The following is a 26,744-nucleotide window of genomic DNA, read 5'->3' as shown; positions in this document are numbered from 1 at the left end:
ATGCCCTGTGGACTCCCAGGATGGAGGTGGGAGGTGGTGGGAGAGAGCAGGATGCTGGACAAGCTGTCATCCCTGCTGGTGCAGGAGTCCCACCCCCTGCAGGTCACTCTCACAGCACTGGGCAGCTCCTTCAGCAACAGACTGATACACCCTAAGTGTGCGAAGGAAACGTACCGCAGGTCCTTCCTTCCTGCTGCTGTCAGACTTTACAATCAGCACTGCTCCCAATAGACTATTGACCTCATCCTGTACCCTGTACCCTGCACTGTGCAATATGCCTGTACTATGGGCACTTCTGCTTTTTGCACTATTTGGTCATATTTATTCACTCCATATCACATTTTTACAAACAAACAAAACAAGAACAACTGCACTACATCATGTGAATATGTACATATGTCTATTTCTATTTCTTCCCTTTTTAAATTTAACTTTATTGCTTATTTTTGCCATTTTTTTTATCTATTTTTGCTATTTTTTATATCATATGTCATATTCTGTTGCTGCTGTGACAAAAGAATTTCCCTGTCTGCGGGACATTAAAGGTTTTCTGATTCTGATTCTGGAACATCCGTTTGATTATTGATAGTTAAGCCCGCTCCACCACTCAGTAAACCTGTCAATGAGAACAGCATAGAAACACTTAATTTAACAACTTCAACCATCGGACTGCTTGCTCATAACATGACTCAACCAGACATTTCTCCAACAGAGAAGGAGTTGGATGGCACAGCCTTGCAATGTTTCAGTGGTTACACTGTGTAAATAAAACCTCATGTCGTGACAGCCCTGCTTTGCCGTATTTGTGTAGGAGTGAAACGTGAATGTAAATGACAGCATAACGCGGGACATTGTGTGTGTGATATACCTGTGTCTCCACATCAGTGAAGTGATGGGTGCTGTTGTTGGTCTGTCCTTCAGGTATTCAGTGGAGCTTCATCAATAACAGCCTTCAGTCTCAGAACTCCAGCAGATCAGCTAAAGGCAGCAGCAGCCTGGATCGACTCTACTCGCGCAAAATCCGCAAGCAGCTCGTCCACCACAAGCAGGTAAATGTGTCTCATTCCAACACCAGCACTCACTCAAAGCCACACTCACACATTTGTCCTTTTAAATACTCAGGTACTCACTACAAAGGTCTTGTACAAGTCCTAAATTAAAGCCCAGGACTTTATTTATTTAGCTTGTCCGAAGTTTATGCTTTTGCAGTGCTTATAGTAATCATGCACTTTTTATTGTAGCAGTTAAATCTATTGAAAGCAAAACAGAAAGCTTTGGTGGAGCAGATCGAGAAGGAGAAGATCCAGAGCAACAAAGGCTCCTCCTACAAACTGCTGGTGGAACAGGCCAAGCTCAAACAAGCCACATCCAAGGTGAGCAGCTCACATTGATCATACACTGCTGTAAGTGCAGGATGCTGCCCTCACAGTTAGCTCAGAAATGGCTTCTTAAACAAGGTGAGTGAGTTGCTTGCTAACATATTTTGCATGAAGACAATCTTGTAACTTTAATTTTTTAACAATATTGTTTTGTAGCTCTGGCCATCATGTTGTTTGGCTATTATGATGGGATTTTAGCCACCAGGCTGTAGAGGTGTGAAATTAGTCAAGACCTATTGATATATCTTTCCATGAGGGCAAACATCAAAAGTGGTGAGAAGCATCACAATATCAGACCCATTCTTTGAAATGGGCTTTTAAAACTTCACAAATATCAGTCACCTGCAGCTTTCTCAGCTGGTGAACTTGGTGGAACATTTAGCAGCTGAGGAGACATATTTATACGGAGAATATTGGACTGACAGGTATCAGGTGGACACAGACACCGCTCCATATGAATTCAAATGGATTGCCCAGACTGTCTTCGGTAGACTTTCAAAAGATTTTACAGATCTATTGGCAAGTTTCATTTTGATCTGTCATACATCACTAAAGTAAGGTACAGTGTTTACAATGCAGGATGGCAAACTGACTTTTTGGATCCTTATCTATATCAGCCAATCGCATATATTGGTATCATTTGTATTGGTATGTTTTCTAATATGCTTCGATATGAAACCCTTTTTTACAGAACACATAATGCAGTGTTCATTTGTAGAATGGGTTGACCGTTCAACATAATAATGACAACTACTCTTTAATAAAGTTATATGTTAAGGATAGCAGCCTGAGGACCTTTGCAGAGTCCGTCGGTGCAAAATCCACACACGTCTCTTTTCATTCCGTTGGAAAAATTCCTTATTGGTAATCTGTGACTTTCCCCCTCTTAAACGGATACCAGTTTAAAATCCTATATCCGTCAGGCCCTAGTTGAAGGAACAGTTTTGGGAAATAGATTTATTCACTTTCTTCCAAGAATGAGATATGTGTGACTATGGAGCTGCTGCTGGACTCTTCCAGTCTCTGTGCTAACAGAGGTTATTCTACCTCTTATAATACAGTGGGAATGTCTAAGTTGCATGATTGCCCTGCCTCTCTCTTCCAGCACTTTAAAGACCTGATCCGTCTGCGGCGTACGGCCGAATGGCCCCGCTCCACATTGGACACTGAGTCCACAACAGCCAAAGAAGCCCCAGAAGTAGAACCTCTGCCCTTTACACTGTCCCATGAGCGCTGCATCTCAGTGGTGCAGAAGCTGGCCCTCTTCCTCCTCTCCATGGACTTCACCTGTCATGCTGACCTGCTGCTCTTCGTCTGCAAGGTATTCATCCCTGACACTTTTATATGAACTTCTTAAATTCTGTAATCGGAATGTACCTATAAAGAAGTGATTTGGTAACCCCCTCAGGTCCTTGCTAGGATAGCCAATGCCACGAGACCGACAATCCACCTGTGTGAGGTGGTGTCTGAGCAGCAGCTGGAGCGTCTGCTGCTCCTGCTTGTGGGGACCGACTTTAACCGGGGGGACATCTCCTGGGGGGGCGCCTGGGCACAGTATTCCCTCACATGTATGCTACAGGACATCCTAGCAGGTGCGATAGTCTGCTTGTGGTTTGATGTGACATCTATTGGTGTGTGTGGTATGGCCCTGATCACTGAGGTTGTGAATATTATGTTACATGTTTTGTGTCTTGTTAAAGGAATACTTTACCAGTGGAAACATTCATATGTATTGAAAGTGGACCCTATATGTAGTCAAAATGTACAAACATTTCTAATTTGGTGCCTTCACGACAGAGAAAAGGCAGAAAGTGACTTTATGGCGCTTGTGGATTGAAAACAACAACTCCCATAATGCACCACAATGCACAGCTGTGCAGGCAACTTCCACTGGTAAAAAAAAACAAAGAAAGAAAAAAAGCTCCCATCAGCCTATAAATCAACCTATTAGCTCAGATAATGCTGGAAAACAGTGTACATACATTTCAATTCAGTTTTTTTACAGTGCCAAATCATAACAAAAATTATCTCAAGACACTTTACTTTTAGAGTAGGTAAAGACCACACTCTGACTTATTTATGATTTACAGAGACCCAACAACATGAATGCCACGTTAGTAACAAAGTGTGCATGCGCGAAAGTTGCACGCTGCTCGTTACTGCTCCTTGTTTGTATATCTATATCATATATAGCAAAAAAAAAATTCCTTCTGGGATTATTAGAGTATTTCTGATTCTGATTCTGAAGAAAATAAAGACTCACTTTCCAGTCAGACGTCCGTACCAGTTCACCTTAGGGATTCTGAAATATGTGTCCAGAACGCCACTGTCCAGCAAAACTAGGTTGTTTGAAAACACATCCTCGTCTGGCTCAGAGATTTTGTCCAGAAGAAATTTACATCTTTGAATTCTGTGCAGCAGACCGATCCTAACTCTGTATCCATAAGAGCACAGTCCTCCCCAGCTGGAGCAGGCATGGGCAACTCTGCTGCCTCAGTACCATCTGCAGCAGCCGCCTTCTGTTCCTCCATCAGCTCCAGCTGCTCCTTATATTGATTGCCACGAAAATCTGATTCGAGCATCAGATCTTCAAACTCCCCTTCTTCCATCTCATACTGATTACCTGCCGCCATGTTTGTTTACTTTCTACAAAGCGCACATAATTTCTGTGACGATGCATCATTTCGAAGTGTGAGATATAGATACGGCTCTCTTCCGTCTCAGGGGAATGATGCATGACCATTCAAAAATATGACCTGGTTTCTAACGATACAAAGCTTAATGCATTTACATCTTGGGGCCATGTTGGATCTGACCGTTCTCACTATTAGCATTTTTGTTGAACTGTGTGTAATTTATCGTAAATGTCGTCCCAGGTGAATTGCTGTCTCCAGGCTCTCTGGACATCATGGATGAGGTGGTGGTAGGTGAGGAGGCCGGGGCATCGTCTTCCTCAGTAGGGGCCGATTTGGACGACTCCCTACCCCAGCCAGCACCCATCCCCCTGGTAGAGAGCATTGATGAGGCCCTGGTGCCTGATATCATCGCAGGTACTACGGGGACCTCCTCAGTATTCCAAAGTGCGTGGGTAGTCCCGTCCATTCTCCACAGTCCCCAACACACCACACAGATGTTAATGAGCCCACACCTTTTATCATCACTATAGAAAGTATTTGTGTGAGAATATGCCCCCTATTTTTTCATAGCTGCATGATTACTGTTTTCTCTACTGTATGGATTATGTGCATTATTATTGTATTAGTTTTGCCTTTTGGAGTGAGTTCAGACAGTTCACAGCCATTTTTGTCATTCAAAGTAGTGGAATTATTATGACATTTGCATTATTGTAGTTAAAAGTTGACATTCCATTGGAAACATGTTTTCTTCAATGGGACACCACTCGTTGTTGTCCCACTGAGACAGTGCATCTGGTCCTCACTTTGTCCTGTGTCTGAACTCTCCCTCCAGTAGAGGAGTAGAGGAGCTAATGACTTGATTGGCATTAAAATTGCCCAGTAACGTGCTAAAGAAAGATTCTCTCTTGCTTGTATGTTTTTCTAGTGTGCTTGCTTGGCAATATTAAGGCTGTTTTCATTATCCAAAGGTGCTCCACCTCTGTCATCTTTGGAAAAAGATAAAGACATAGACTTTGACTTGCTACAAGACCTGATGGATGTTGATATTGATCCTTTAGATATTGATTTGGAAAAAGATCCACTCGCTGCCAAAGTGTTTAAGGTATGTTGCATATTTTTTCACCTCTCTGTTTACTCAGTCATTACTGGGCCCTGGCTTGTGTAGTGATGTATTGACAGTTAAGTGTTGAGTTGGCAGAGTAAAGTTTTTACTCGATATAATAGAAAAGAATGAAGGAAAACTAAATTCTAATTGTACAGGAGATCGTCAGACTATTACAAGATAGTTGTATTTTTACAGCAAAACAATGAAATTGTAAAGGATCAGAATTCATCAGAAGATAATAACACTAACAAAATGCATCATTTTACAAGAAAAGTCTTGATATTTAATCGCAGTAAGTAGTTGTAGTAGTTGAACCTTAAGTTGAGAAAAGAAAAAGTAACATTAGAATAGTGTTAACATTATGGAATTCAATTACATAGTTGTCAAAAGGTGGTAGAAAGCTTTGTGAGTCAAATGAAAGATGTTTATGTGAAAGTCAATATTCTTGAATTATTGGCAAATATCTATTTTGTTATAGCATTATTTATTCTGACTTTCTCACAAATGTACACCTTTGTCGCATAGTGTTACATTTCTTTTCTTAAAATGTTCCCACTTTATTCTTAATCATCAGTATTTTAATTTGACAAAAGCAACTTGATGAATCCTACAATGTTTCCTGTTTTATGTGTTGGATATCCTCATTTGAAAATATATTTGTCAAAAATGACTGTAGTATAACTGGTAATATTAATAAAAGTGAGTACTAACTAAGCTTTTGATATTTCATCAAAATAGCCCCACAGCACAGCTTCTCGCAGTTTTTTTTTCAGTTGAACTCACTCTGATTGGTAGAATTCATCATCAGTTTTCCTTTTTAAATACAATCACTTAAGTAGACTCTGCTAAGACCTTGATTAAAGATTAAACCGTTTTTTTCTTGCTGAATTCACCTGTGAACTAATCTTGGGAACGAGAGAGAGAACAAGCTAAATATGTAATAAAAGCGTTACCCTCATGTTACAGTTGAACAACCTACAAGCTGCCAAGTTTGACAGTTCATTAAACTGAAGGATGAAAGTAAATTAACCTGTTGACACTTATGTGGACAGTCAGCAGGTAAAGGGTAGTGATTTTCTGAATTGATGGAATCAAGAATCAGATTTTTGAGAAGTTGATCTGTTGGCACTGAGTGACTGTTATACTTTTTTGCCCTAATGTTTCATCTCCCCCTCTTCTCATGTCCATCCCTAGCCTATAAGTAGCACCTGGTATGACTACTGGGGCGCTGACTATGGCACATACGGGTACAACCCATACATTGGAGGGGTTGGTATCCCAGTGTCCAAACCTCCAGTGGCTGCTGAAAAGCCTGGGTCCCAGAGTCTGTCAGTCTCTGTGTCACAGGGTGAGTAGAGGCTGGGTTCTGGGCTAGTCTGTTGTGATTTCCGTCCTTCGAATGTTTTAACATTTTCCCTCTGTGATTCACAGCACTGGATGCCCGGCTAGAAGTGGGTCTGGAGCAGCAGGCTGAACTGATGCTCAAAATGATGGCCACTCTACAGGCCGACTCAATTCTACAGGCCCTCACTTCAAGCTCATCCACAGGTAACCACACAGCGCCGGCAGGGCGGGTTATTTAAATAACTGCTTTTCAATAGTTGACCTTAAAGTAAAAATTCCAGTGTAAAGTCATCCCAAGTTCTTTTTCGGCAAATACACTCATCAAATAAGCCATCGAGACAATTTTTGTCGTGTAATAACTATTAACGGAGAAATCCAGGAGAATCGCTAACAGCTGGAAGTGGCTAACACTGATTAGCTCGGGGCAGTACGGTGAAAGCATTAAAACGTCTTATTTAACCACTAATACTGCTCAAAATAACACCAAACCTCTGCAGTAGCATGAGAAGAGTCCCTACACAGAAAACAAAGCACCAACAACGTAGTTAGTGAACCCAGAGTTTATTAAGAGTGTTTTAAAGACTTACCTACTGGCCCCTGTACCAGCTCCTCTCATAGTAAAGTCCATTCAAGTGGATTACCAAAGTCAATCCAAAAGGAAGGAGCCCATTGATGATTTATTTAGGAATCGGTCCCCTCTTTCAATTTAGTTTGGGGACATGAAAAAAGTGTCCAGTACGGTGCGGTTGATGAGGGATGGGGAATCCTCATTCTTCTTCTGTGCCCATGTGCTCACAGTAAAAATGGACTTGTACTTATATAGCACCTTTCTAGTCTTCTGACTACTCAAGGTGCTTTCACAGTGTTTGTCACATTCACCCATTCACGTCAGACATTCACACTGATGGCAGTGGACATCTATATATCATCTAATCTAATGTAATCATTCACACCACATTACATACCCATGCGCTGCAGGGGGAGCAATTTGGTGTTCAGTGTCTTGCCCAAGGACACTTCGACATGTGGACCGGGGGAGGTGGGGATCGAACCGCCAATCTCTCGAAAAGGAGGACAACCCACTCTCTCACTGAACCACAGTCGCCCCTAGTACATTACAGTACCCACAGGCACACCAAAAAATGCCCTCACACAGAGACTGATGCTATGTCTGATGCTACCTCTACCTGGAGCCCCTTCAACACACGCCCCCACCCCCTCGAGTGACATTTAGATGCTGTGGGGAAAGTTGCTGTCTGGTGAAATATAAATTAATAATGGATGTAAAAGGTTTGGAAAAGTCCCAAACTGCTACAACCCACAAGGTTTATGTGTTCTGCTGGAATAAATCATCAATGGGCTCCTTCCTTTTGGTTTAAATTTGCTAATCCACTTGAATGGACTTTACTATGAGAGGAGCTGGTACAGGGGCCAGTAGGTAAGTCTTTAAAACACTCTTTTAATTAGGTCTGAGTTCACCATCTACGTTGTTGGTGCTTTGTTTTCTGTGTAGGGACTCTTCTCATGCTACTGCAGAGGTTGGCTGTTATTTTGAGCAGTATAAGTGGTTAAAAAAAGATTTTTTTTAATGCGTTCACCGTACTGCCCTGAGCTAATCAGTGTTAGCCACGTCCGGCTTTTAGCGACTCTCTGGGATATCTCCGTTAATAGTGGAAAGAACTGTCTTGAATACTGTGTAGTTGGGTGGACCATGTTTCTGCCCTCACTGCTCTTCTCAGGTCCTGTTGGAGTTCCTATTGGCTGTTTATATCTACAGTAGGATGACTGTAACATGTGCTTGTTGTCTGGCTTTCAGTGAGCCAGGCCTCCAATGGCACTGATGACTCCCTTCTGAGGGCTCTCCACGGAGGAGGCTCTCCTCCAGCCAGCAGCCTGATGATTCAGCCCTCATCCATCCCCATGTTGAGTGCATGTTTCAACAAGCTCTTCTCCATGCTGCAGGTCCACCACGTACAGGTCAGCACACACATGTTGTATGTAAAACAAAAAATAGCTGACTGGTTGCAGTGTTCAGTGAAGGCATCTACTAATTCTGCACTCTGGAGAGAAAGCTCTGAGTTGTATTGAGGTGTAGACTGAGACTGACTATCATAGGCTAGTCGGGTGTTATAAACGGTCGTATTCAGTTAGTGTACCCGTGTTTCACATTTTTATTAAATTATGTATTTCATCATGCAGAAAAATCAACTGTGGACGTCATATAAAAGCAGTACATTGATTTTATTTTCTCCCAAAGTCTGGGTCATTATCACTTTCACTTAAGAGACCTTGTCAACTGCACTTTGCTGTGCCATTTGAAGTAGTGCAGGAAACAAAGTGTCTTGAACAATGTGTTCTTCTCTCGCAGCTGGAGTCTCTGCTGCAGCTGTGGTTAACACTCAGTCTCAACACATGTTCTGGTGGCAGTGAAGAGGGTGGATCAGAAATCTTTCTGTTCAATGCCAGCCGAACGCCCACCATCCCGCTCAACCAAGGTCAGGAGGCCACCGCACTGTCTCTCCTTCTCAAGACCACTGTTACGTCCCTGTACATTGGCTGGTTTTTACTCTATTCTTCTTATTGTTGTTATATATTTTATTGTGTGTGTACGTGTGTTTCCAGCATCCATCAGCAGTTTCCTCACAGTGCTGGCGTGGTACCCCAACACGTCCCTGAGAACGTGGTGTCTGGTGCTGCACTCTCTCACCCTGATGACTAACATGCCAGCCTGCGGTCAGTACTTCACCCTCATTGGTTTCCTTCTGTGTCATCTGTGAAAAGTCTTACAATGGTCACACTTTCAGGGTACGTCCACACAATCGAAAACAGCTTTTTTTTTTCTCTGTCGTTCTTAAAAGGTTTTCTGTCCACACGGCCTTGACTCAAACCCTGTGGACTGTTTCTGGTTTTGGACTCTGATGCACCAATTACTCTGCAGTTGGTGTCCTCAACGAGCAGAGGGTGCTGCTGTGAGCCCCTGTGTGTGAGGCGGGCACTGTCTCACTAGATTTAGAGACTTTTCACACCTTCTTAGACCTTTATTTATAAAAAGAGACTAGAGAGCAGTTTAGCTCCTTATTCAGAGCATCAGGGCAAAGGGAGAAATCTGTGCTCGGCCTCATTCATTCCCATGCATGTGGCTCAGAGTCCAGTTCAGTAAACAGTCTATGGGTCCGTCTCTTCTCTCAGACAGCACCACTGTTGTTGTTATGTGACGCTGCGGGGTTAGAGGTCGGAGGTGGGACGATGACTGCATTGTTTATCAAAGTATGAGGTTTCACAGTCCAGACGACAATGGCAATGGGGCGTTTTCAAATCTTCCCACTCTTGGACGTGGTTACACAAGATCCAGTTTTCAGGTTCTGATAACACCGGCTGTGTGTGGATGGTAGGCCAAAACGATACTAAAGTTGTGGGGTTGCAGAAAAAACGAGTCTCCGTGTGGAAGGTCCCTCAGTCACACTCTCCAAGAAATCCTCTTTCTGAAGATGCCCCCTGCTCAAAAAGTCTCTACCAGGAGACAATAAGTGACTAATATAAAATCTGTGTTTGAACTTCCAGGCTCCAGCAACGGGATGAGCTCTCAGGAAAGCACAGCACAGCAGATGGTGTCTGACCCCACCCTGGTTCATGTCCTGGTGCGCTTCCTGTCCGGCAGCAGCACCAACGGGACGAGCCAGCACAGCTCTCAGGTGGGACCCACCGCCACCCAGGCCATGCACGAGTTTTTGAGCCGTCTCCAAGTCCACCTGTCCTCCACCTGTCCGCAGATGTTCAGCGAGTTTCTGCTCAAACTCATGCACATCCTGTCAACTGAGAGGTATGCAGTTACTTCAAGGGAAATGTGTTTTCAATCAATAATGTTGTTACAGCACAGTCATCAGTGCAATAATGAGAAAAAGAGAAATTTCAGTAGATGGTCTTTGAGTGGTTTTTGGGAACTAATGGTTAATCTTGGCCTTTCAGGGGTCCTTTCCAGTCAGGCCAGGGTCCACTGGACGCCCAGGTGAAGCTACTGGAGTTTACTCTAGAGCAAAACTTTGAGGTGGTCTTGGTGGCTACCATCTCCTCCGTCATAGAGTCCATCACATTCTTGGTTCACCACTACATCACCTGCTCCGACAAATTGGTTTCCCGCAGCGGCTCAGACAGCTCTGTGGGCGCTCGGGCTTGTTTTGGTGGTTTGTTTGCCAACATAATCCGGCCAGGAGACGTGAAGGCCGTCTGTGGAGAGACGACGCGCGACCAGTTGATGTTCGACCTCCTCAAGCTGGTCAACGTGCTAGTGCAGCTGCCTCTGTCCGGGGACAGAGAGTTCAGCGGACGGCTCCCGCCGGCTGGCTGCGGAGCAGCTGATAGCAGCGTGTCAGACGAAGAGAAGGTCTGTGGCAGCAAAGAAAGCATGGGTGGTGGATCCGCGTTCAGTCAGGGTCCCCCTGCAGGTGTGGCCGACCTGGTGCTAGCCAATCAGCAGATTATGAGCCAGATCTTGTCGGCACTGGGCCAGTGCAACAGCAGTGCTATGGCCATGATCATAGGTAAGATGAATCACACAAACACGTCAGTCAGCTCTACCACCTTTTACTGCCCAACACTTAATGGTTAGCTTCACTCTCACTGTTCTCATTCAGCTGTTAGCGACTCTCCGACGCAAGAATTTTACTTGCATTGGTACTAAAATGTCTTCAATCATTTTTCAAGATTTGACGTAGGATTTAATGATCAAAATAAATCAAAATTTTGACATACTCATTCACGAAATAAAAAACGAAATAATTAATAAATATACTATTTAATATACTATATAATATATACTCTTGTCTCTGTTCTTTAGGAGCCAGCGGTTTGCATCTGACCAAACATGAGAACTTCCATGGCGGTCTGGACGCCATTTCAGTGGGCGACGGCCTCTTCACCATCCTCACCACCCTCAGCAAGAGGGCCACCTCAGTGCAGGTCATGTTACAGCCTATCCTCACATACATGGCCTGTGGTTACATGGGCAGACAGGTGAGCATTAGCCTGTGGGGTTTGATGATTTCATATCATATATTTTAAATACCAATGCCAAAACTTTGATATGTTTTTTAAATGTAACATTTTTGCAGGGGTCTCTTTCCACGTGTCAGCTGTCAGAACCTCTTCTGTGGTTCATCCTCCGTGTGTTGGATACCAGCGAGGCTCTCAAAGCCTTCCATGACATGGGTTGGTATACACACTACTACACTTTATACAACACTTACCTCCTGGCTTTGCCTTTAGACAGTGCAACAACAACAGCATGTGGTGTTTTTGTTTTTGTTCTGCGTGTGATGGGTCTAGTAAAAGTGCGTCATTTCATTTCCTATTCTGATTGGTTGGAGTGTAGACGTAGCAGCAGTAACATTGTGAGATTTTGGTCCTAAATCTGTGGCTTTTGCTGTTGGGCTGTCTCTGGTCACCAGAGCTCCAGATCACCCAGTTAGCATGTATCACAGTGAGATCTGAGGTGACAAGTGTTTTACTTGCTGAATATTTCTCCTCTCTCTGGGATTCCTCTGGGACTCGCCCTGTCCCACTACAGGTGGGCACTTGACTTATGTCAAAATGTTGATTGCAACTTAAAACTTTACACAGTTGTAAGACCTTTAGGGTAAGTCTACACGTTAGGAAATATTCTTAAGAAGTTTTCTGTCCACACGGCCTCAGCTCAAGAAATATCTGCGTCCACAGGAAACCAGTGAAATTGACTCAAAACGCTGTAATACACATGCCAGGCCTGGATGTGGCGCTGTAACTGCCACAGAAATACACCAACAAGGAGAAGAAGAGACGGGGAGACGCAGTAAACAGACACTGGACACTTTCTCGCTTAATCTGGCGACTTTCTAAATCCACTCGATTAATTATTTTTTTAATCTATAGACACATCTAGCGACTGTTTCCAGTTTAATTGGAGACTTTTGTGGTGTTTTGGACTCTGATGTGAAAGCACGTCTGGCTTTTCAGTTACTGTCCTCAACGAGTAGCAGCTGCTGTCTTGAGCCCCTCCCCCGACCTGTTTAGCAACTTTATTTATAAAAAGTGACTAGCGATACATTTAGGACTTATCAGAGCATCAGTGAAATGGGAGAAATATATGGTTGGCCTAATTCATTCTCATGCATGTGGCTCAGAGTAACCCAACTCTACGGCGCTGAGGTTTGTTTCTCCTCTCATGCAGCAGCACTGTGCAAACACACAGTGGGGGTGCCAGAAAGTATATGGTTTCGCTGTCCAGACGACAACGCAGGGGGGGACACAACGCAGTATTAATCTACTTTTTTGACCATTTGCACCTTGTTTAACATATACATATTTGTTTTTTTGTTGTTGTTCTGTTCTGTTAACTTTATTTATTTATTTATTTATTCTCACTCATTCTTCTCTTTTGTCATTGTTGCAATGTTTGCTCTACGTGCCCTACCTTTAATTACCCTCCGGGGATAAATAAGGTTTTCTTGAATTTTACCAGGTGGTGTGCAGTTAATCTGTAACAACATGGTGACCAGCACCCGGGCCATTGTGAACACGGCACGCAGCATGGTGTCCACCATCATGAAGTTCTTAGATTCAGGACCTGGAAAGACGGCGGATGGCAGCCTCAAAGCCAGAGTGATGACCTCAGAGCCAGACAACGCTGAGGGACTGCATAACTTTGCTCCTTTAGGTGCTTTCACTCACTTTCCATTCAATCTGTTCCATCCTCCAAGATAAATGTCTTACAGTTAAAGTACTTACAATCTTCTATCAACTGTTTTCTAATTCTAACTACGGTTTTTAAATAGCTTTAGTACTTTCAGTACTAACTAATGTATAATATATAAAAACAGAGATTGTATAATTTTAAACATTGTTTTAACCATGCATCAGCTAACCTTAATTCTTAATGATATATTTGTCTCTTCACAGGCACCATCACATCCAGCAGCCCCACAGCGCAGCCAGCAGAGGTCCTCCTCCAAGCCACGCCCCCGCACCGCCGGGCACGCTCAGCAGCCTGGTCCTACATCTTCCTGCCAGAGGAGGCTTGGTGTGACCTCACCATCCACCTCCCTGCTGCTGTGCTGCTGAAAGAGCTCCACATCCAGCCGCACCTCGCCTCTCTAGCCAGTGAGTAGCACCCAATTTAATCATGAAAGTTTAACAAAAATGTACTTTTTGGAAAGTGTATTTCCATCACTATTTTTACAGCCTTCAAAAGCTCCAATCTCATGTGTATGAAAACTCATCTGTTCCTATGTCGTGTCCCCTTCCTCCCACCCACCAGCCTGCCCGTCCTCAGTGTCGGTGGAGATCAGTGCTGATGGGGTCAACATGTTGCCGCTCTCCACGCCAGTCATCACCAGTGGCCTGACATACATAAAGATCCAGCTAGTGAAGGCAGAGGTTGCGTCGGCTGTTTGCCTGAGGCTGCACAGGCCTCGTGATGCCAGCACCTTGGGTCTGTCTCAGATTAAACTCTTGGGCCTGACTGCGTTCGGTAACACCTCCTCTGCAACTGTCAACAACCCCTTCCTGCCTTCTGAGGACCAGGTCTCTAAAACCAGGTACCAGAAACTGATTTTGGACAGGGTATGTCCATTTGTATTACATGGCAAGACAAGGCAAATTTATTGATATAGCACCATTCGTACAAGCAGCAATTCTTAGTGCTTTACAGAAAAAATTAAATAAAAGAATAACTTCATAAAAAGACAATAGAATAATCATTCAATACAAGACAATGAAATTGCCAATAATTAAAAATTATAAAATAAGCAATAAGAGAAATGCATGAATAGAAAAACAAAGTAATTAAAACAATAATATGATATTAAAAAGCACATAAAGCTTTAAGATTAAAAAGTAAAGATTACCTACATGTTGGGTTATGGGAAGTGTTTTTAGGCCTGATTTAAAAGAGCTGACAGTCTGTGCACACCTCAGGTGTTCAGGGAGCTCAATCCACAGGGGAGGAGCATAAAAGCTAAACGCTGCTTCAGCTTTATTTGTTCCGACCCTGGGAACAAAGAGTAAAGCTGTCCCTGAAGACCTGAGGAGTCTGGGTAGCTTCAGATCCAACAAGCAGCTCAGAGATGGATTTTGGACCCAGACCAATTCCTTGTAGGCCAGTAACACAATTTTAAAATCTATCCTTTTGAAGACAGGAAGAGATTTTAGGACGGGTGTAATGTGGTCCATTTTCTTGGTGTTGGTCAGGACTCTGACCTACTGAAAATATATGCATGAACATGTTTGTCTGTGTCTTGTTTAGACAGAAATCCCTTGATTCTTACAATATTTTTTAGATGGTAAAAGGCAGATTTGGTTATGGTCTTTATACGGCTGTTTAAATTCAGATCTGAGTCCATAACTACACCAAGGTTTTGTGTAGATGTTGTAACCTTTTTCTTTCCCCCATACAGCATCGGATGGCTGCGTCTCCTCCACCATTGCCTGACCCATGTCAGTGACCTGGAGGCCATGATGGCCAGTGCTGCAGCACCAACCGCCAATCTGCTGCAGACCTGCGCGGCATTGCTCATGTCACCTTACTGCGGCATGCACTCACCCAACATTGAAGCTGTGCTGGTCAAGATTGGTTTGCAGTCAACTCGCATCGGACTCAAACTCATCGACATTCTGCTGAGGAACTGTTCCGCCTCTGGCACCGACCCTGCCAGTGAGTCACACACCGCTGCTCGCTGCTCGAATGTTAATCATAGGTAGCAGATCCACGGGACCTGTTAAAAAGCATCAAACGGTCGTAAAATATTCAAATGTATTGCCGTAAAAGGTTCTTAAATTAGCTTGTTGGAGTTTGAAGGACTTTGACAAGGACATCTTTCAGATGTTGTTTAGCCCCACCAGGTCGTAAAAGTGCAAGGCGTCACAAACAATTGGAATATTTGGTTACACTTTATTTCACAGGCTGTTATTTCCTATTAACTTCTCTGATCAATGTCATTTGGTACTCACCAGGGCCTAACCAATATGGGATTTCTGAGAACGATAATGATAAATTATGACACATTGCAAAATATGGCTCGGGAAATATTTAGAGATTACGCAAGATGAAGCATTTCCAAATATTGTCATGCAGACCATGCTCACAAATGACTGGTCATTGCAGTTATCATTAGAAATGAAGTGAAGTGGAGCGGCATTAAAGAACCCTACCTGCACCTTGAAGACTGACCCAGCCGGACCTGACTGGTGCTGCCACATTTGAGTCTCAAATCGAGCACTGGCCTCACTCTGTCTCTTTGTCTGTTCCCAGTGAGCATTTTATATATACATGATATACATGTGGCATATCGGAGAGGAGAAATTTCTTGATAGATTACATTCAGCAGCCACACTTGACCACACTTGAACCTGGGTCTCGATAAAGTTTTGGTTTCTGCTTGGGTAATTTCGCGTGTTGTTTCAGGCTTAGGCCAGGTTTGGATTCAGTAGGTCAGTAGTTCACAGAAACACATGTTAACTGTTGAGCATGATGCTATTCTTATTGAAGTCTTTGTCTCTATCTTTGTAGATTTGAACAGTCCTCTGCTGTTTGGGCGACTGAATGGCCTCTCCTCAGACTCCACCATCGACATTTTGTACCAACTGGGCACCACTCAGGACTCTGGAACCAAAGACAGGTACATCCAACTGCCCCCCCATCAAGGTGTTATTCCAGACGGACTAATAAGCTGACCGTAAAAAGTGTCCTTCCACTCTCCTTGTCATCTTTTACTGTCGCATGGTTCTGTTTGTTGCATAATAATTCCACTGTGACGCACCTCACACACAGGCACTGTGGAGATTAAGCAGTGTTTTCCAAACTATGTGGCGAGTTATTTAACAAAGCTTGCTCTGGATTTTCATCCTTCAGGATCCAGGCTCTCCTCCAGTGGGTCCATGACTCTTCGCGTGTGGCGGCCCACAAGATGAGCGGGCCCATAGGATACACTGGTGCCCGTGCTGGCCCTTCCTCTGCTTCTTCGAGGGAGTACGGCCTCCTCATGCCTTCGCCCTCCCACCTCCACTGTGTGGCAGCCATCCTGTGGCACAGCTACGAGCTGCCTGTTGACTACGACCTGCCTGCACTGCTCAACAGAGAGCTCTTCGAGTCAGTCTTTTCCCTTATTATAAATATAGTTATTTTATAGGTGTATATGTATACACACACACACACACACACACACACACACACACACACACACACACACACACACACACACACACTGGAGCTCAAAGTTAGAGAACAAAATTCTTGATTTATTCTGAAATACTACTAAAACAACTACTACTTTTACTTAGTGAACAAAATGAGAGAACAGTGTTCATTGTGTCAGAAGAGAAGATTTCAACAATGTTTTCTTCTCTAGGATTCAAAAATGAACAGGAATTGTAGAGGCCACAGCTTTGAATGACTTCAGCACATCTGCTCCCACAGGACATCACTAGTTTCTCACACTGCTCTGTTTTGATCTTGGTCCATTCTGACTCAGTCTCTTCCACAGTTCACTTGTTGCCAAGGATTTTCCAGAGAGTCTCTATAGGGGTTTAGATCTGGACAGCAGTTGATATTCTATCAAATTCTGAATTCTAAAAATAACAATATTTCAAAATATATCAAGAATTAATACTTTGTTCACTAATTGTGATCTCTACTGTGTGTATGTTAATAAATATTTATATATATATTTTTGGTTTTTCACTTGGTTGCCAACTGGAAAACGAAATAAGTCGCCCCTTTAAGACATGTTCTCCTCATAATACCCTTAATTTACATAAAATCTTACTACAGTTACCGCATAAAATTTCTGCGACACAACTCAAGTCTGAATAGGATGTCATCAGTCTAACATAAAAACCACAGCAGCACAAGGTTAACTACACACAGGGAGGCATGAAATGCATGTTTTGTTCACCTTGTAACAAGCACTGTAATACATTTGTCATGTTATTTGTTGAACAATGAATGTAAATTAATATCCACAAAAGTGAGTCTGAGAGCTTAAATATAATTAACCCTTCTTACGTACCACAAAGGTTATTTCATCTATCAACATAAAGTTTGCAGCCTTTTGAGGACTAACAACATAATTCATGACTGATCCAATCATTTCCCCTTCCTCCAGGCTGCTGTATGATTGGTCTATGTCGTTGCCATGCAACATTGTGCTGAAGAAGGCCGTGGACAGCCTGCTGTGCTCCATGTGTCACATCCATCCCAGCTACTTCTCCCTGCTTATGTCCTGGATGGGGATCGTCTCAGCGCCCAGCGCCAGTCACTCTCAAGCCCAGCACCACCGTCTCGCCATGACTGACGACGGCAAAAAGCAGCATGATGCCAACACCAACGCTGCAGGACTCACAGACGATTCCAAGCATGCAAGACCCCCTATTAATCTGTCTGAGTCCCAGTTAACTACACTGGCAGCTGCCTCCCAGTCTCCAGGAGCCATAGAACAGCTGCTGGACTCAGGCTTACCCTCACTGCTGGTTCGCAGCCTGGCCCAGTTCTGTGTCGGCCTTCTGGCCAGTGCTGACCTGCCTCTGCCTGCTGCTCAGGCCGAGAGACGACATCACCACCACCACTACCACTCATCCTCCTCGTCCTTGCATATTCGGCCACCCCTGGCTGCAGAATTGGCCGCTCCGGTGCTGCGCTTCCTGACTGAAGTAGGCAACAGTCATGCCATGAAAGACTGGTTAGGAGGACCGGAGGTAAACCCTCTCTGGACGGCACTGCTATTCCTGTTGTGCCATTCCAGTGCCAGCGCCAATGCAGGCTGTCATCCCCTGGGCTCTGGATCTTCGGCTGGTCCCCCTCCATCCCAGCCTCAGGCTTCAGGATCACGCTTCTCCCTGGCATCTTCTGGGCAGGCAGGAGGACTCACCACCCAGCAGAGGACAGCTCTGGAGAACGCTACTGTGGCCTTCTTTCTCCAGTGTATCTCCTGCCACCCTAACAACCAGCGGCTCATGGCTCAGGTGGGCTCCTACATTCCACTCTGTTAGGATAATGGAAAAGATGAAAGCTTTCATTTTCTCTGTGACACCAGGAAATTAGTTTTGACATGTCACACAAAGCACACTAACACAAACACATTGAGTTCATTTTAATCTGATGGAGGGTTTTAACATGACAAGCTGTACAGTGTCAGTCTCCACCCACAAGCCTCTGTATGTGACGGGTTGGTCTAAGGGGCCGTCCATATGAACATATGTATTTTTGAAACCATTTGTTTCGCGGCAAGGTTTGGCCTTTAATCCACACGTAACCACAGTTGTGGGAACCGGAAAACAGATTTTTTTTTTTGTAATCGAAGTCCAGGGTGAACTTTTAAAAAAAAAGTCCAGTTTCAGCAGTCATATGTGGACATGAAAACCACAATTTCTTGTCGACATTGTTTACCGTCACACTGTGCGACGGTAAACAGTTGTATCCATGGAAACCTCTGGAGCACTCCAGACGTGACCAGCTGCAGAGGCGGTTTTTGCAGGTTCATGTGGACGGAGATATTTTTTATCAGAGGCCATAAAAGTCTGGTTTTCCAAAATTCCCGTGTTCATGTGGATTAGGCCTGAGACACCAGGAAATGAGTTTTGACATGTCAGGTTTGCTGATGTAACAAGTTTTTTTTTTTTCAACCCTACAAAGCACACTTTTTATGATGCCCTTAGCAGTATAAGCTGTAACACACTAAGTACATTTTATACTGTTGGAGTGTTTTAACATGACAAGCTGTACAGTGTCAGTCTCCAACCACAAGCCTCTGTATGTGGCGAGTTGGTCTGAGTGGAAAGCAGCTGCCTTCATCAGGCTGACTGACAGCAGAAATTTACTGAACCTAAGTAGTTTTCATGTTGGCTTTATGGGAGTAAATCAACAGTGTTGATGATGTAAATAAATGTATTGATTCAGTGATTTTAATTCCCCGCCCATCGAAGCGATTGAGGGGAATAAGCCTGTAGTGACACAGACACACACTCACAGTCTGGGACCTGATCTATGTAGATACAGTTAAGTAGGAACCCTGTTAAGGCATCGGTGGTCATTTGGATGAATTAATTTGTCTCTATATAGAGTCTAAGATGTTTTCTGGCTGCAGGTTCTGTGTGAGCTCTTCCAGTCTGCGCCCCAGAGAGGCAACGTGCCGATCTCTGGAAATATCTCAGGCTTCATTCGAAGGCTTTTCCTGCAACTTATGCTGGAGGACGAGAAGGTCACGGTCTTCCTACAGTCGCCCTGTCCGGTAAGAACCTTTTTTGTTTTTTGTTAAATATCTGCTCCCTCTCTTTGGCTGATTGGGGAGAAAATTATCTGTTTAATCACGTCTGGCTCCATACAACCTCACAGCACCTCTAGTGTAGCTGTAAACTGTGTTTTCACACTTGGTCCCTCTCAGCCCTCCAAACAAACACAGCTGTTAGTCAGCATTTTTTTGCATATGTGAAACACTCCCAAAGAGCTCAGAACTGTCTGAAGTGAACCGAACTCAGACCTCCTCAGGTTGTTATGCAGACTGACCCGTTTCAGACTAGTATTAGATTCTAATAATTGATGCATTAATGTGTTCATCACTTTAAAGTGAAATTTTGGCGAATTGTGTAGGGACACTTCTCATGCTACTGCAGAGGTTTGGTGTTATTTTGAGCAATATTAGTGGTTAAAATAGACGTTTTAATGCCTTCACCGTACTGCCCCGAGCTAATCAGTGTTAGCCACATCTGGCTGTTAGCGACTCTACCGGCTTTCTCCGTTAATAGTTATTACACGAAAAAAACTGTCGTGATGACTTATTTAATGTGTGCAAGCGTCGAAAAAAGACCATTGGATGAGTTTACGTTGGAATTTCACTTAAATGTTGCAGCTGGTGCAGATGGAGCTCGTTTGAATTACTTCTGTGTGAATTAACCTCAAGTAATTTGTTGTATTGATTATGATTTACAGGGCATCATTGCCAGAAGAATTACATTTTCAGACCTTGGCTGTGATATGTGTAGCAACTTTTCCCTTTTAAGCTTTTGGGTTTCATCTTAAGTAATAATACTGGTCCAAAATCATGTAAAACTGTATATCCCCATTGTTTTCCAAGTGAAAACTACCCATAATCCAAGGCAGTAAAGGTCCAGGGAAATTATATATGAAAAGAAAGAGGACTGAGGCCCCATCAGAGTTGAAGTGGACCAGAGAGAGAACTCTCTCCTCTTTTATATGAAGTAACAATATGTAAGGAAGAAGGGCCGAGTCCCCTTTCAACTTTTTTGTAAACTTTTAGGGCGTTTTCCCATATACTCCTCTTTAAACAAACCAGACTCCAGTCCTCCATTTCCAAGAGTTGCATATTATACTTCTGCCCTTACTACAAGCTTGACTTAGAAGTTGGAAGTTCCCTATTTCTGATTACAATGAAATGCACCATAACCGGCAGTGTCAGCTCCACCAGCCACCGCTGTCAGCAGCGTCACTAACATGGCAATCATCATTGTTTTAACTCACTCTTGGATAGATGGGCACTTAAACCACAATCAACTATATCTTTAAGAAAAAACAAACAAATTTGACCTTTTTCCCCAAATGCATCTAACCAGCAGATCACACTTTGTGGGTACTAGTACATAGATGACTGATATTAATATTCCCCACCGTGTCCATAAAGCAGCTCAAACTAATGTGTGTTACATGATTGTTGTAGAATGGAGCTGTGACCACTAGGGGGCAGCACAGCAATCTGAAGCAGAAGCCTCCTGTCTCCTCACAGTGTTGTCTCACCTCAGACTGATGCATGTCTGCTGAGGAGAATTAGGGTGTCCTCAGTGACACCTTAATGCTCCATATATTACACAGCTCGATGATTGGTTGTCAGAAAAGCCCTTTTAGGATTCTCTTTGTGTGGGCATGTCTGGGAGCAGGGTATAGAATAAATGGTTTTAATTAGCCAAAGCAAGTCATTTTAATATCCTAGCTGTCTCATTATTCTCTAAATATAAGCTGTTCCTTCTTGTTGCCCACTAGCAAAGTGAGACTGTGGTTGGCAAGGTCGTTTGGATGATCCAGACAAGCTGCCCAGACTGTCATGACATTTGAAAGTGATATTTATTGTGCTAAGAGGATGACTTTTTTCAATTTTGGTGACCCCCTGCTGTTTCACTAGGTCAATACTTTCCCTTGTACACAACAGGACCCTGTTTCAGGAGATGAGTGAAGACTCTGACTTAGTTAACGCTGAGGGAAACTCTGTATTTTCAGTTTTCTTTATCAAACCCTGAGTTTCTATGCGTCTCCTCCCTCTTACAGAGTCAGATACACTGTTTCATTTCCTCATTCATTCAGTCAGTATCAAAGCACATATCAAAGTGCTTAAATAGCAGATCTCACTGAATGTCAGAGTCAAAATCCTGGTTGGATATAAGTTTGTTACTCAGGACTATAAAGTTATCGCTTTTATGCACTGTCCTCACATTCAAATATTCAATATATCGCTTAATAAACCCTTGATCTGCAAGTCCGTTTTTTTATTAACACTGACTCTGCAGACAGAGCAGTCTGTTGAAGAGTCCATCACCTCTCACCACAGAATCTGACTGAAATCCAACAGTTCTGCAGGAAGAATGGGGAAATATTTCCAATCTAGGTGCACAAAGCTAATAGAGAAAAATCCAAACAGACTGATGGCGGTAATTATTACAACAGGGGACTCATCACTTTTTCAACCCTGCTATTCTAGTTTTTAATTTTTTTATTCATTTTCAGAACAGAAAATACACTTGAATGTTGGAAGGCAAAATATGTAAATCACGCTGGAAAAATAATTTTTTTATGTAATATCATTTCAGGCTGTAAAACATTACAAAAAGGCATCATGACTTTCTATAGGCACTTTACATTCTAAAAATCCCTCATACTTAGAAGTATTTTCCCTAGGAAAGGCTACATTTTGCAGTGAATTTCAGGGAAATGACAGGATGTCTATTCAGCCCTAGTCTGATCATCTTACCGCTTGTGTCTCTTGCCTTGTCTTGGACTTTGTTAGCTTAGTTTTATGTTGAACTAGTAGGTTGACGTTGGATTCCCCGATCTTATTCCAGCTGTATGAAGTATATAGAGTTCTTAATTCCGTGGGTCCCTGGCCTGTCAGTTTTTTCCAGTTGGTTGTATTTGTGTTGCTTTCTCTAACATCTGCATAGGTGGCAGCGTTGCTTACATTTAACATTCATGATGGCTGAAAATAATTGTCAACTGAAGTAAAGGGAGAGGGAAAAAGGGAGAAGCAAACCAACATGATTTATTTGGACTCTCAGTCAAGCTGTGTACCAGCATCACCCTCTGATAACCCTACAAAATAATTGACTGCTCCATACCTGCTTAAAAAGAAACCAAAAAGACCAATATCAGTGCCATCTATTGTTCAATTGGAAATATCCTAAATACTTTCTAGGGACTGAAATTTCCTGTAGCTAAGCCCGTCGTTATATTTTCAGAACATGCGGACCCAAAACTATTTTGTCCTTTTTTCTTCTCAGTTGTATAAAGGACGCATCAATGCCACCAGCCACATGATCCAGCATCCCACGTATGGAGCAGGCCACAAGTACCGCACCCTCCATCTGCCCATCTCCACCACACTGGCTGAAGTCCTGGACCGGGTGTCTGGTAAGTGTGAGCACAGAAAACTTAAACCTTTCACAAGAACTAGCTGCTGTACAACAAAACACAACAAGAGTTTGGATTAGTACACTAATCAATGTGAATAGGTGAAGTACAGGTGAGTGTTGAGCGTGGGGGTCGGGGGTGTTCTGGGGGAGACAGCGCGTCAACAGTGGATGTCACATAGAAAAAAAATAAGATAAAATATCTTGAGGTCAGTGGTCAAGGGAACCCTTTGAAAATGTGGACATGCCAGTTTTGGAGTGTTATTTAAACTCCTCTCTGACAAACCAGCATGACATGTTGGCACTAATAGATTCTAAAACTAAGCCTGCTGCAGGCTCTGAAAATCAAAAAGTGGGCTGGGCCTGCCAGCGGTCCGTTATAAGTCCTGAAGTTAACAGAGTAAAGGAAAATATTAGCAGATTGAATGGGTCTAAATCTTTCTGTTATATTTTGAATGATGAACACGGTGTGCTGTCATGTGGATTTGAGCACATCTAAATGTCTAGTTGACCATTCAGATTGTATGGTCTGATCTACTTGCTGTAGGTTTCAGTTTACTATCCGTGTATCAACTTGGCCACAATTTAGTACATTGACCATTCATGGTCCAGCCATAAACTAGATTTCCATCTAGTCTTGTTTGACGTCAGCTCTGTGGTTCGGCCATTCGCCCTTGTTGTTTCATTTTCTGGATGCTCTCTGACCATTAAGGTCATCAGTGCAGCACTGATGCTGGGAGCTGCAGTACATGATGAACAGCTCACTCACAAACACACACACACACACGCGTGCGCACCTACCACCTGTACTTCTTTCGCTGCTTTGATTTTCACCAATATACTTAGTTTCACAATAAATAAAAACATCCCAAAAGGAATATATTATATGCTGTCTCTTTTTGATCCTAACAGACACACCCAGCATTACAGCCAAGCTGATCAATGAGCAGAAAGAGGACAAGGAGAAGAAGAATCATGAGGAGAAGGAAAAGATGAAAGCAGACAGCGGCTTCCAGGACAACTACAGTGTTGTTGTGGCCTCAGGTACTTGAGTCTGTTCCATACACTCCCCTTGTTCACTGTCAACGCAGCCATCAGCTAATCAACCAACCTCTGCTTGCTGCTGTGTCCCACCGCTACTACAGCCCACTACATGCTTTAGATTGTACAGCAGGAGTATTGCTACACTGTTATGTGTTAGCTATGGTGAAGCTAATGTAAAATTTTGGTTTGAGTATTTCTACTGTGGCAGGTATTGCTACCGTAGAGTGTTGCCACTCGGTTACCCTTGGCTAACTGCTTTAGGTATTGTTACTTTACAGTTAGCGGCTCAGACTACTGTTTAATGACAGGCTAGTCTCAGCGGTATCTTTCGATAACTGAGCAGACCGTGAACAAAGCGTTCAGTCACCAAGTTTTTTGCTTGTGTCCAGTTTAGCTTGGTCCAGTTTAGCTTGGTCCCAGTAAGATAGAGGTTGGAACTTCAGCTCGTAGCAAGATGAGTTTTTTGAATGACTGGCAGCGTAGCATCTCTTTTTTAGTGGGAGGGTCTCCAGACCAGTACTATGTGCTGCGTATGAAAATAAGTGTGTAACCTGTCATGAAATGATGATTTTTAAGTGTCACAACTTCAGCCAAATGGTTAAACAAACACTACTAACAGCCAAAAGCATTTCTCCAGCCCAGTTAAGAATGTCATTTTGGTACCATACGAAGGGATCTCCCTCTTTTGAGTTTTGATTGTATTCGTCAATGACAACAGGCTCGTGATGTTTCCATGTCTGTTTTCAGGCTTGAAGTCCCAATCCAAGCGAGCTCTTTCAACCCCTCCCAGACCTCCATCAAGGAGGGGTCGCGTGATGAGTGACAAATTGACTGCTTCGTCTGGTGTGGACCCTACAGTCAAAACCATCAGTGTACCTGTCTTCCACCTATACCACAAGCTGCTTCCAGGTAATGTGAATACAAATACAAGGTTAACACACAAGCCAGCATCTGGCAGCAGGGCATCAAGGTCCAACTGAGCAGCTAAAGTTCAGGTGTTCATGAAGTGAATTTTTGTGTTTTCCCTGTCCTCCCCTCCAGGTCAGCCCCTCCCACCTGAGATGACCCTGGCCCAGCTACTGACCCTCCTGTATGACCGCAAACTGCCACAGGGCTACCAGTCTATCAACCTGACAGTCAAACTGGGCTCCAAGGTCATCTCTGACCCTGGCCTTTCCAAGACAGACTCCTTCAAGAGGTTACGCACTGAGAAAGGTACAATAAACGGTTCTACAGTACTCCTTCTTCTGTTCCAATAATAATCCAATTATGTATTCATACTCACATCTCAGCTCTTTGACATCATCTAGTCTACTTTATTTATATAGCACTTTTCATACATGATACAATGCAACACAGTGTGATTTACATAAATATGACGTAATTATATCCAGCTTCAAAAAATAGCCAGAAAGGTCAGAAGCTAGAATGGAAGTACAGAGGGTTGTTGCTATGGAAATAGCCTCTCTTCTCGTTGCTTTCGAGTTTTCACACGTCTATCATGACTTTTTTGTCTGAAATGGGTTTTAGATGTCACATTAAACTGTTGAAGGAATGGCTGGTTACAAAAATCATTTACCAAGACCGTTCTGGACCTGTATGTCATAAATACTAACAGACAGAAAATGATTTGGGACAAATTATTTTTATTGCACTTCCACATTGTGCTCCATTCCTGCTAAAGTACACATCTTTGCAACTCTCTAAGTTGTGACTCTGAGGCACCACTCAACATATGGTAGAATCCTGCAATATACTGTCCACTAATCTATCATCTGCTGGCACTGGACAGGTTCATTGATCGAGCATTCTCTGCCCTTAGTCCAATGTAAACCCATCAGAATGGAAGAGAATGAAATAAAGGCATAGTGTGGATTTTAAGATGACTGTGAGTAAATAGGGGCTGAGGACTTAGGGCCTGTCTACACAAAGTCACGTTTTCCTGTTACCGCACAACTTTAGTCTTTGCCCGACCATCCACACAGCAGCCGGCGTTATCAGAGCCTGAAAACAGAATCTTTTGAAACCGGGTGGGAAGATTTGAAAATGCCCCCCATGGCGTTGTGGTCTGTACGGTGAAACCTCATACTTTGTTAAACAATGGCGTCATCGCCCCACCTCCGACCTCTGACCCCACGGCGTCGCATAACAACAACAGTGCTGCTGCGTGAGAGGAGAGAGACAGACCCAGAGACTGTTTACTGAACTGGACTCTGAGCCACATGCATGGGAATGAATTAGGCCGACCACAGATTTCTCCCTTTTCCCTGATGCTCTGAATAAGGAGCTAAACTGCTCTCTAGTCTCTTTTTATAAATAAAGGTCTAAGAAGGTGTGAAAGGTCTCTAAATGTAGTGAGAAAATGGCACCTGTGAGTGCTTTGGGACGGGGAAGGGGCTCCCAGCAGCACCCTCTGCTCGTTGAGGACACTAACTGCAGAGTGATTGGTGCATCAGAGTCCAAAACAGCACAAAAGTCTCCACTAACACCAGAAACAGTGGACACATTTGTCTCTAGGATGGAGGAGGATTTGGTGAGTCTCCAGATTTGGAGAGAAACTCTACGGTGTTCTTCTACACAGCG

General features: G+C 43.4%; 1 protein-coding gene across 3 annotated transcripts in view; it reads left to right on the top strand.

Moving 5' to 3' along the window:
• The window catches only part of birc6 (baculoviral IAP repeat containing 6), a 142,922-nt gene that overhangs the window by 43,154 nt on the left and 73,024 nt on the right, over positions 1-26,744 (top strand). The window contains exons 33-59 of one of the 3 annotated variants that reach the window (XM_083922527.1): positions 922-1,049; positions 1,245-1,373; positions 2,485-2,700; positions 2,788-2,971; positions 4,256-4,459; positions 4,984-5,117; positions 6,315-6,468; positions 6,552-6,668; positions 8,281-8,441; positions 8,833-8,959; positions 9,087-9,197; positions 10,026-10,284; positions 10,431-11,002; positions 11,299-11,474; positions 11,573-11,669; positions 12,958-13,152; positions 13,395-13,595; positions 13,753-14,032; positions 14,891-15,147; positions 16,003-16,111; positions 16,345-16,581; positions 17,597-18,452; positions 19,574-19,717; positions 22,989-23,118; positions 24,030-24,161; positions 24,909-25,070; positions 25,203-25,376. In XM_083922527.1, the coding sequence (XP_083778653.1) occupies positions 922-1,049; positions 1,245-1,373; positions 2,485-2,700; positions 2,788-2,971; positions 4,256-4,459; positions 4,984-5,117; positions 6,315-6,468; positions 6,552-6,668; positions 8,281-8,441; positions 8,833-8,959; positions 9,087-9,197; positions 10,026-10,284; positions 10,431-11,002; positions 11,299-11,474; positions 11,573-11,669; positions 12,958-13,152; positions 13,395-13,595; positions 13,753-14,032; positions 14,891-15,147; positions 16,003-16,111; positions 16,345-16,581; positions 17,597-18,452; positions 19,574-19,717; positions 22,989-23,118; positions 24,030-24,161; positions 24,909-25,070; positions 25,203-25,376 (5,646 nt within the window). Of the gene's footprint in view, positions 1-921; positions 1,050-1,241; positions 1,374-2,484; positions 2,701-2,787; positions 2,972-4,255; positions 4,460-4,983; positions 5,118-6,314; positions 6,469-6,551; positions 6,669-8,280; positions 8,442-8,832; positions 8,960-9,086; positions 9,198-10,025; positions 10,285-10,430; positions 11,003-11,298; positions 11,475-11,572; positions 11,670-12,957; positions 13,153-13,394; positions 13,596-13,752; positions 14,033-14,890; positions 15,148-16,002; positions 16,112-16,344; positions 16,582-17,596; positions 18,453-19,573; positions 19,718-22,988; positions 23,119-24,029; positions 24,162-24,908; positions 25,071-25,202; positions 25,377-26,744 lie in introns of all 3 variants that reach the window. The other 2 variants (XM_083922528.1, XM_083922526.1) reach the window with 2 other exon arrangements.

Source organism: Echiichthys vipera (genome assembly GCF_963691815.1).
Source record: "Echiichthys vipera genome assembly, chromosome: 11".
Classification (NCBI taxonomy): Eukaryota; Metazoa; Chordata; class Actinopteri; order Perciformes; family Trachinidae; genus Echiichthys; species Echiichthys vipera.
Note: the sequence above shows the minus strand (reverse complement) of the source record. Positions and strands in the feature narration are given on the sequence as shown.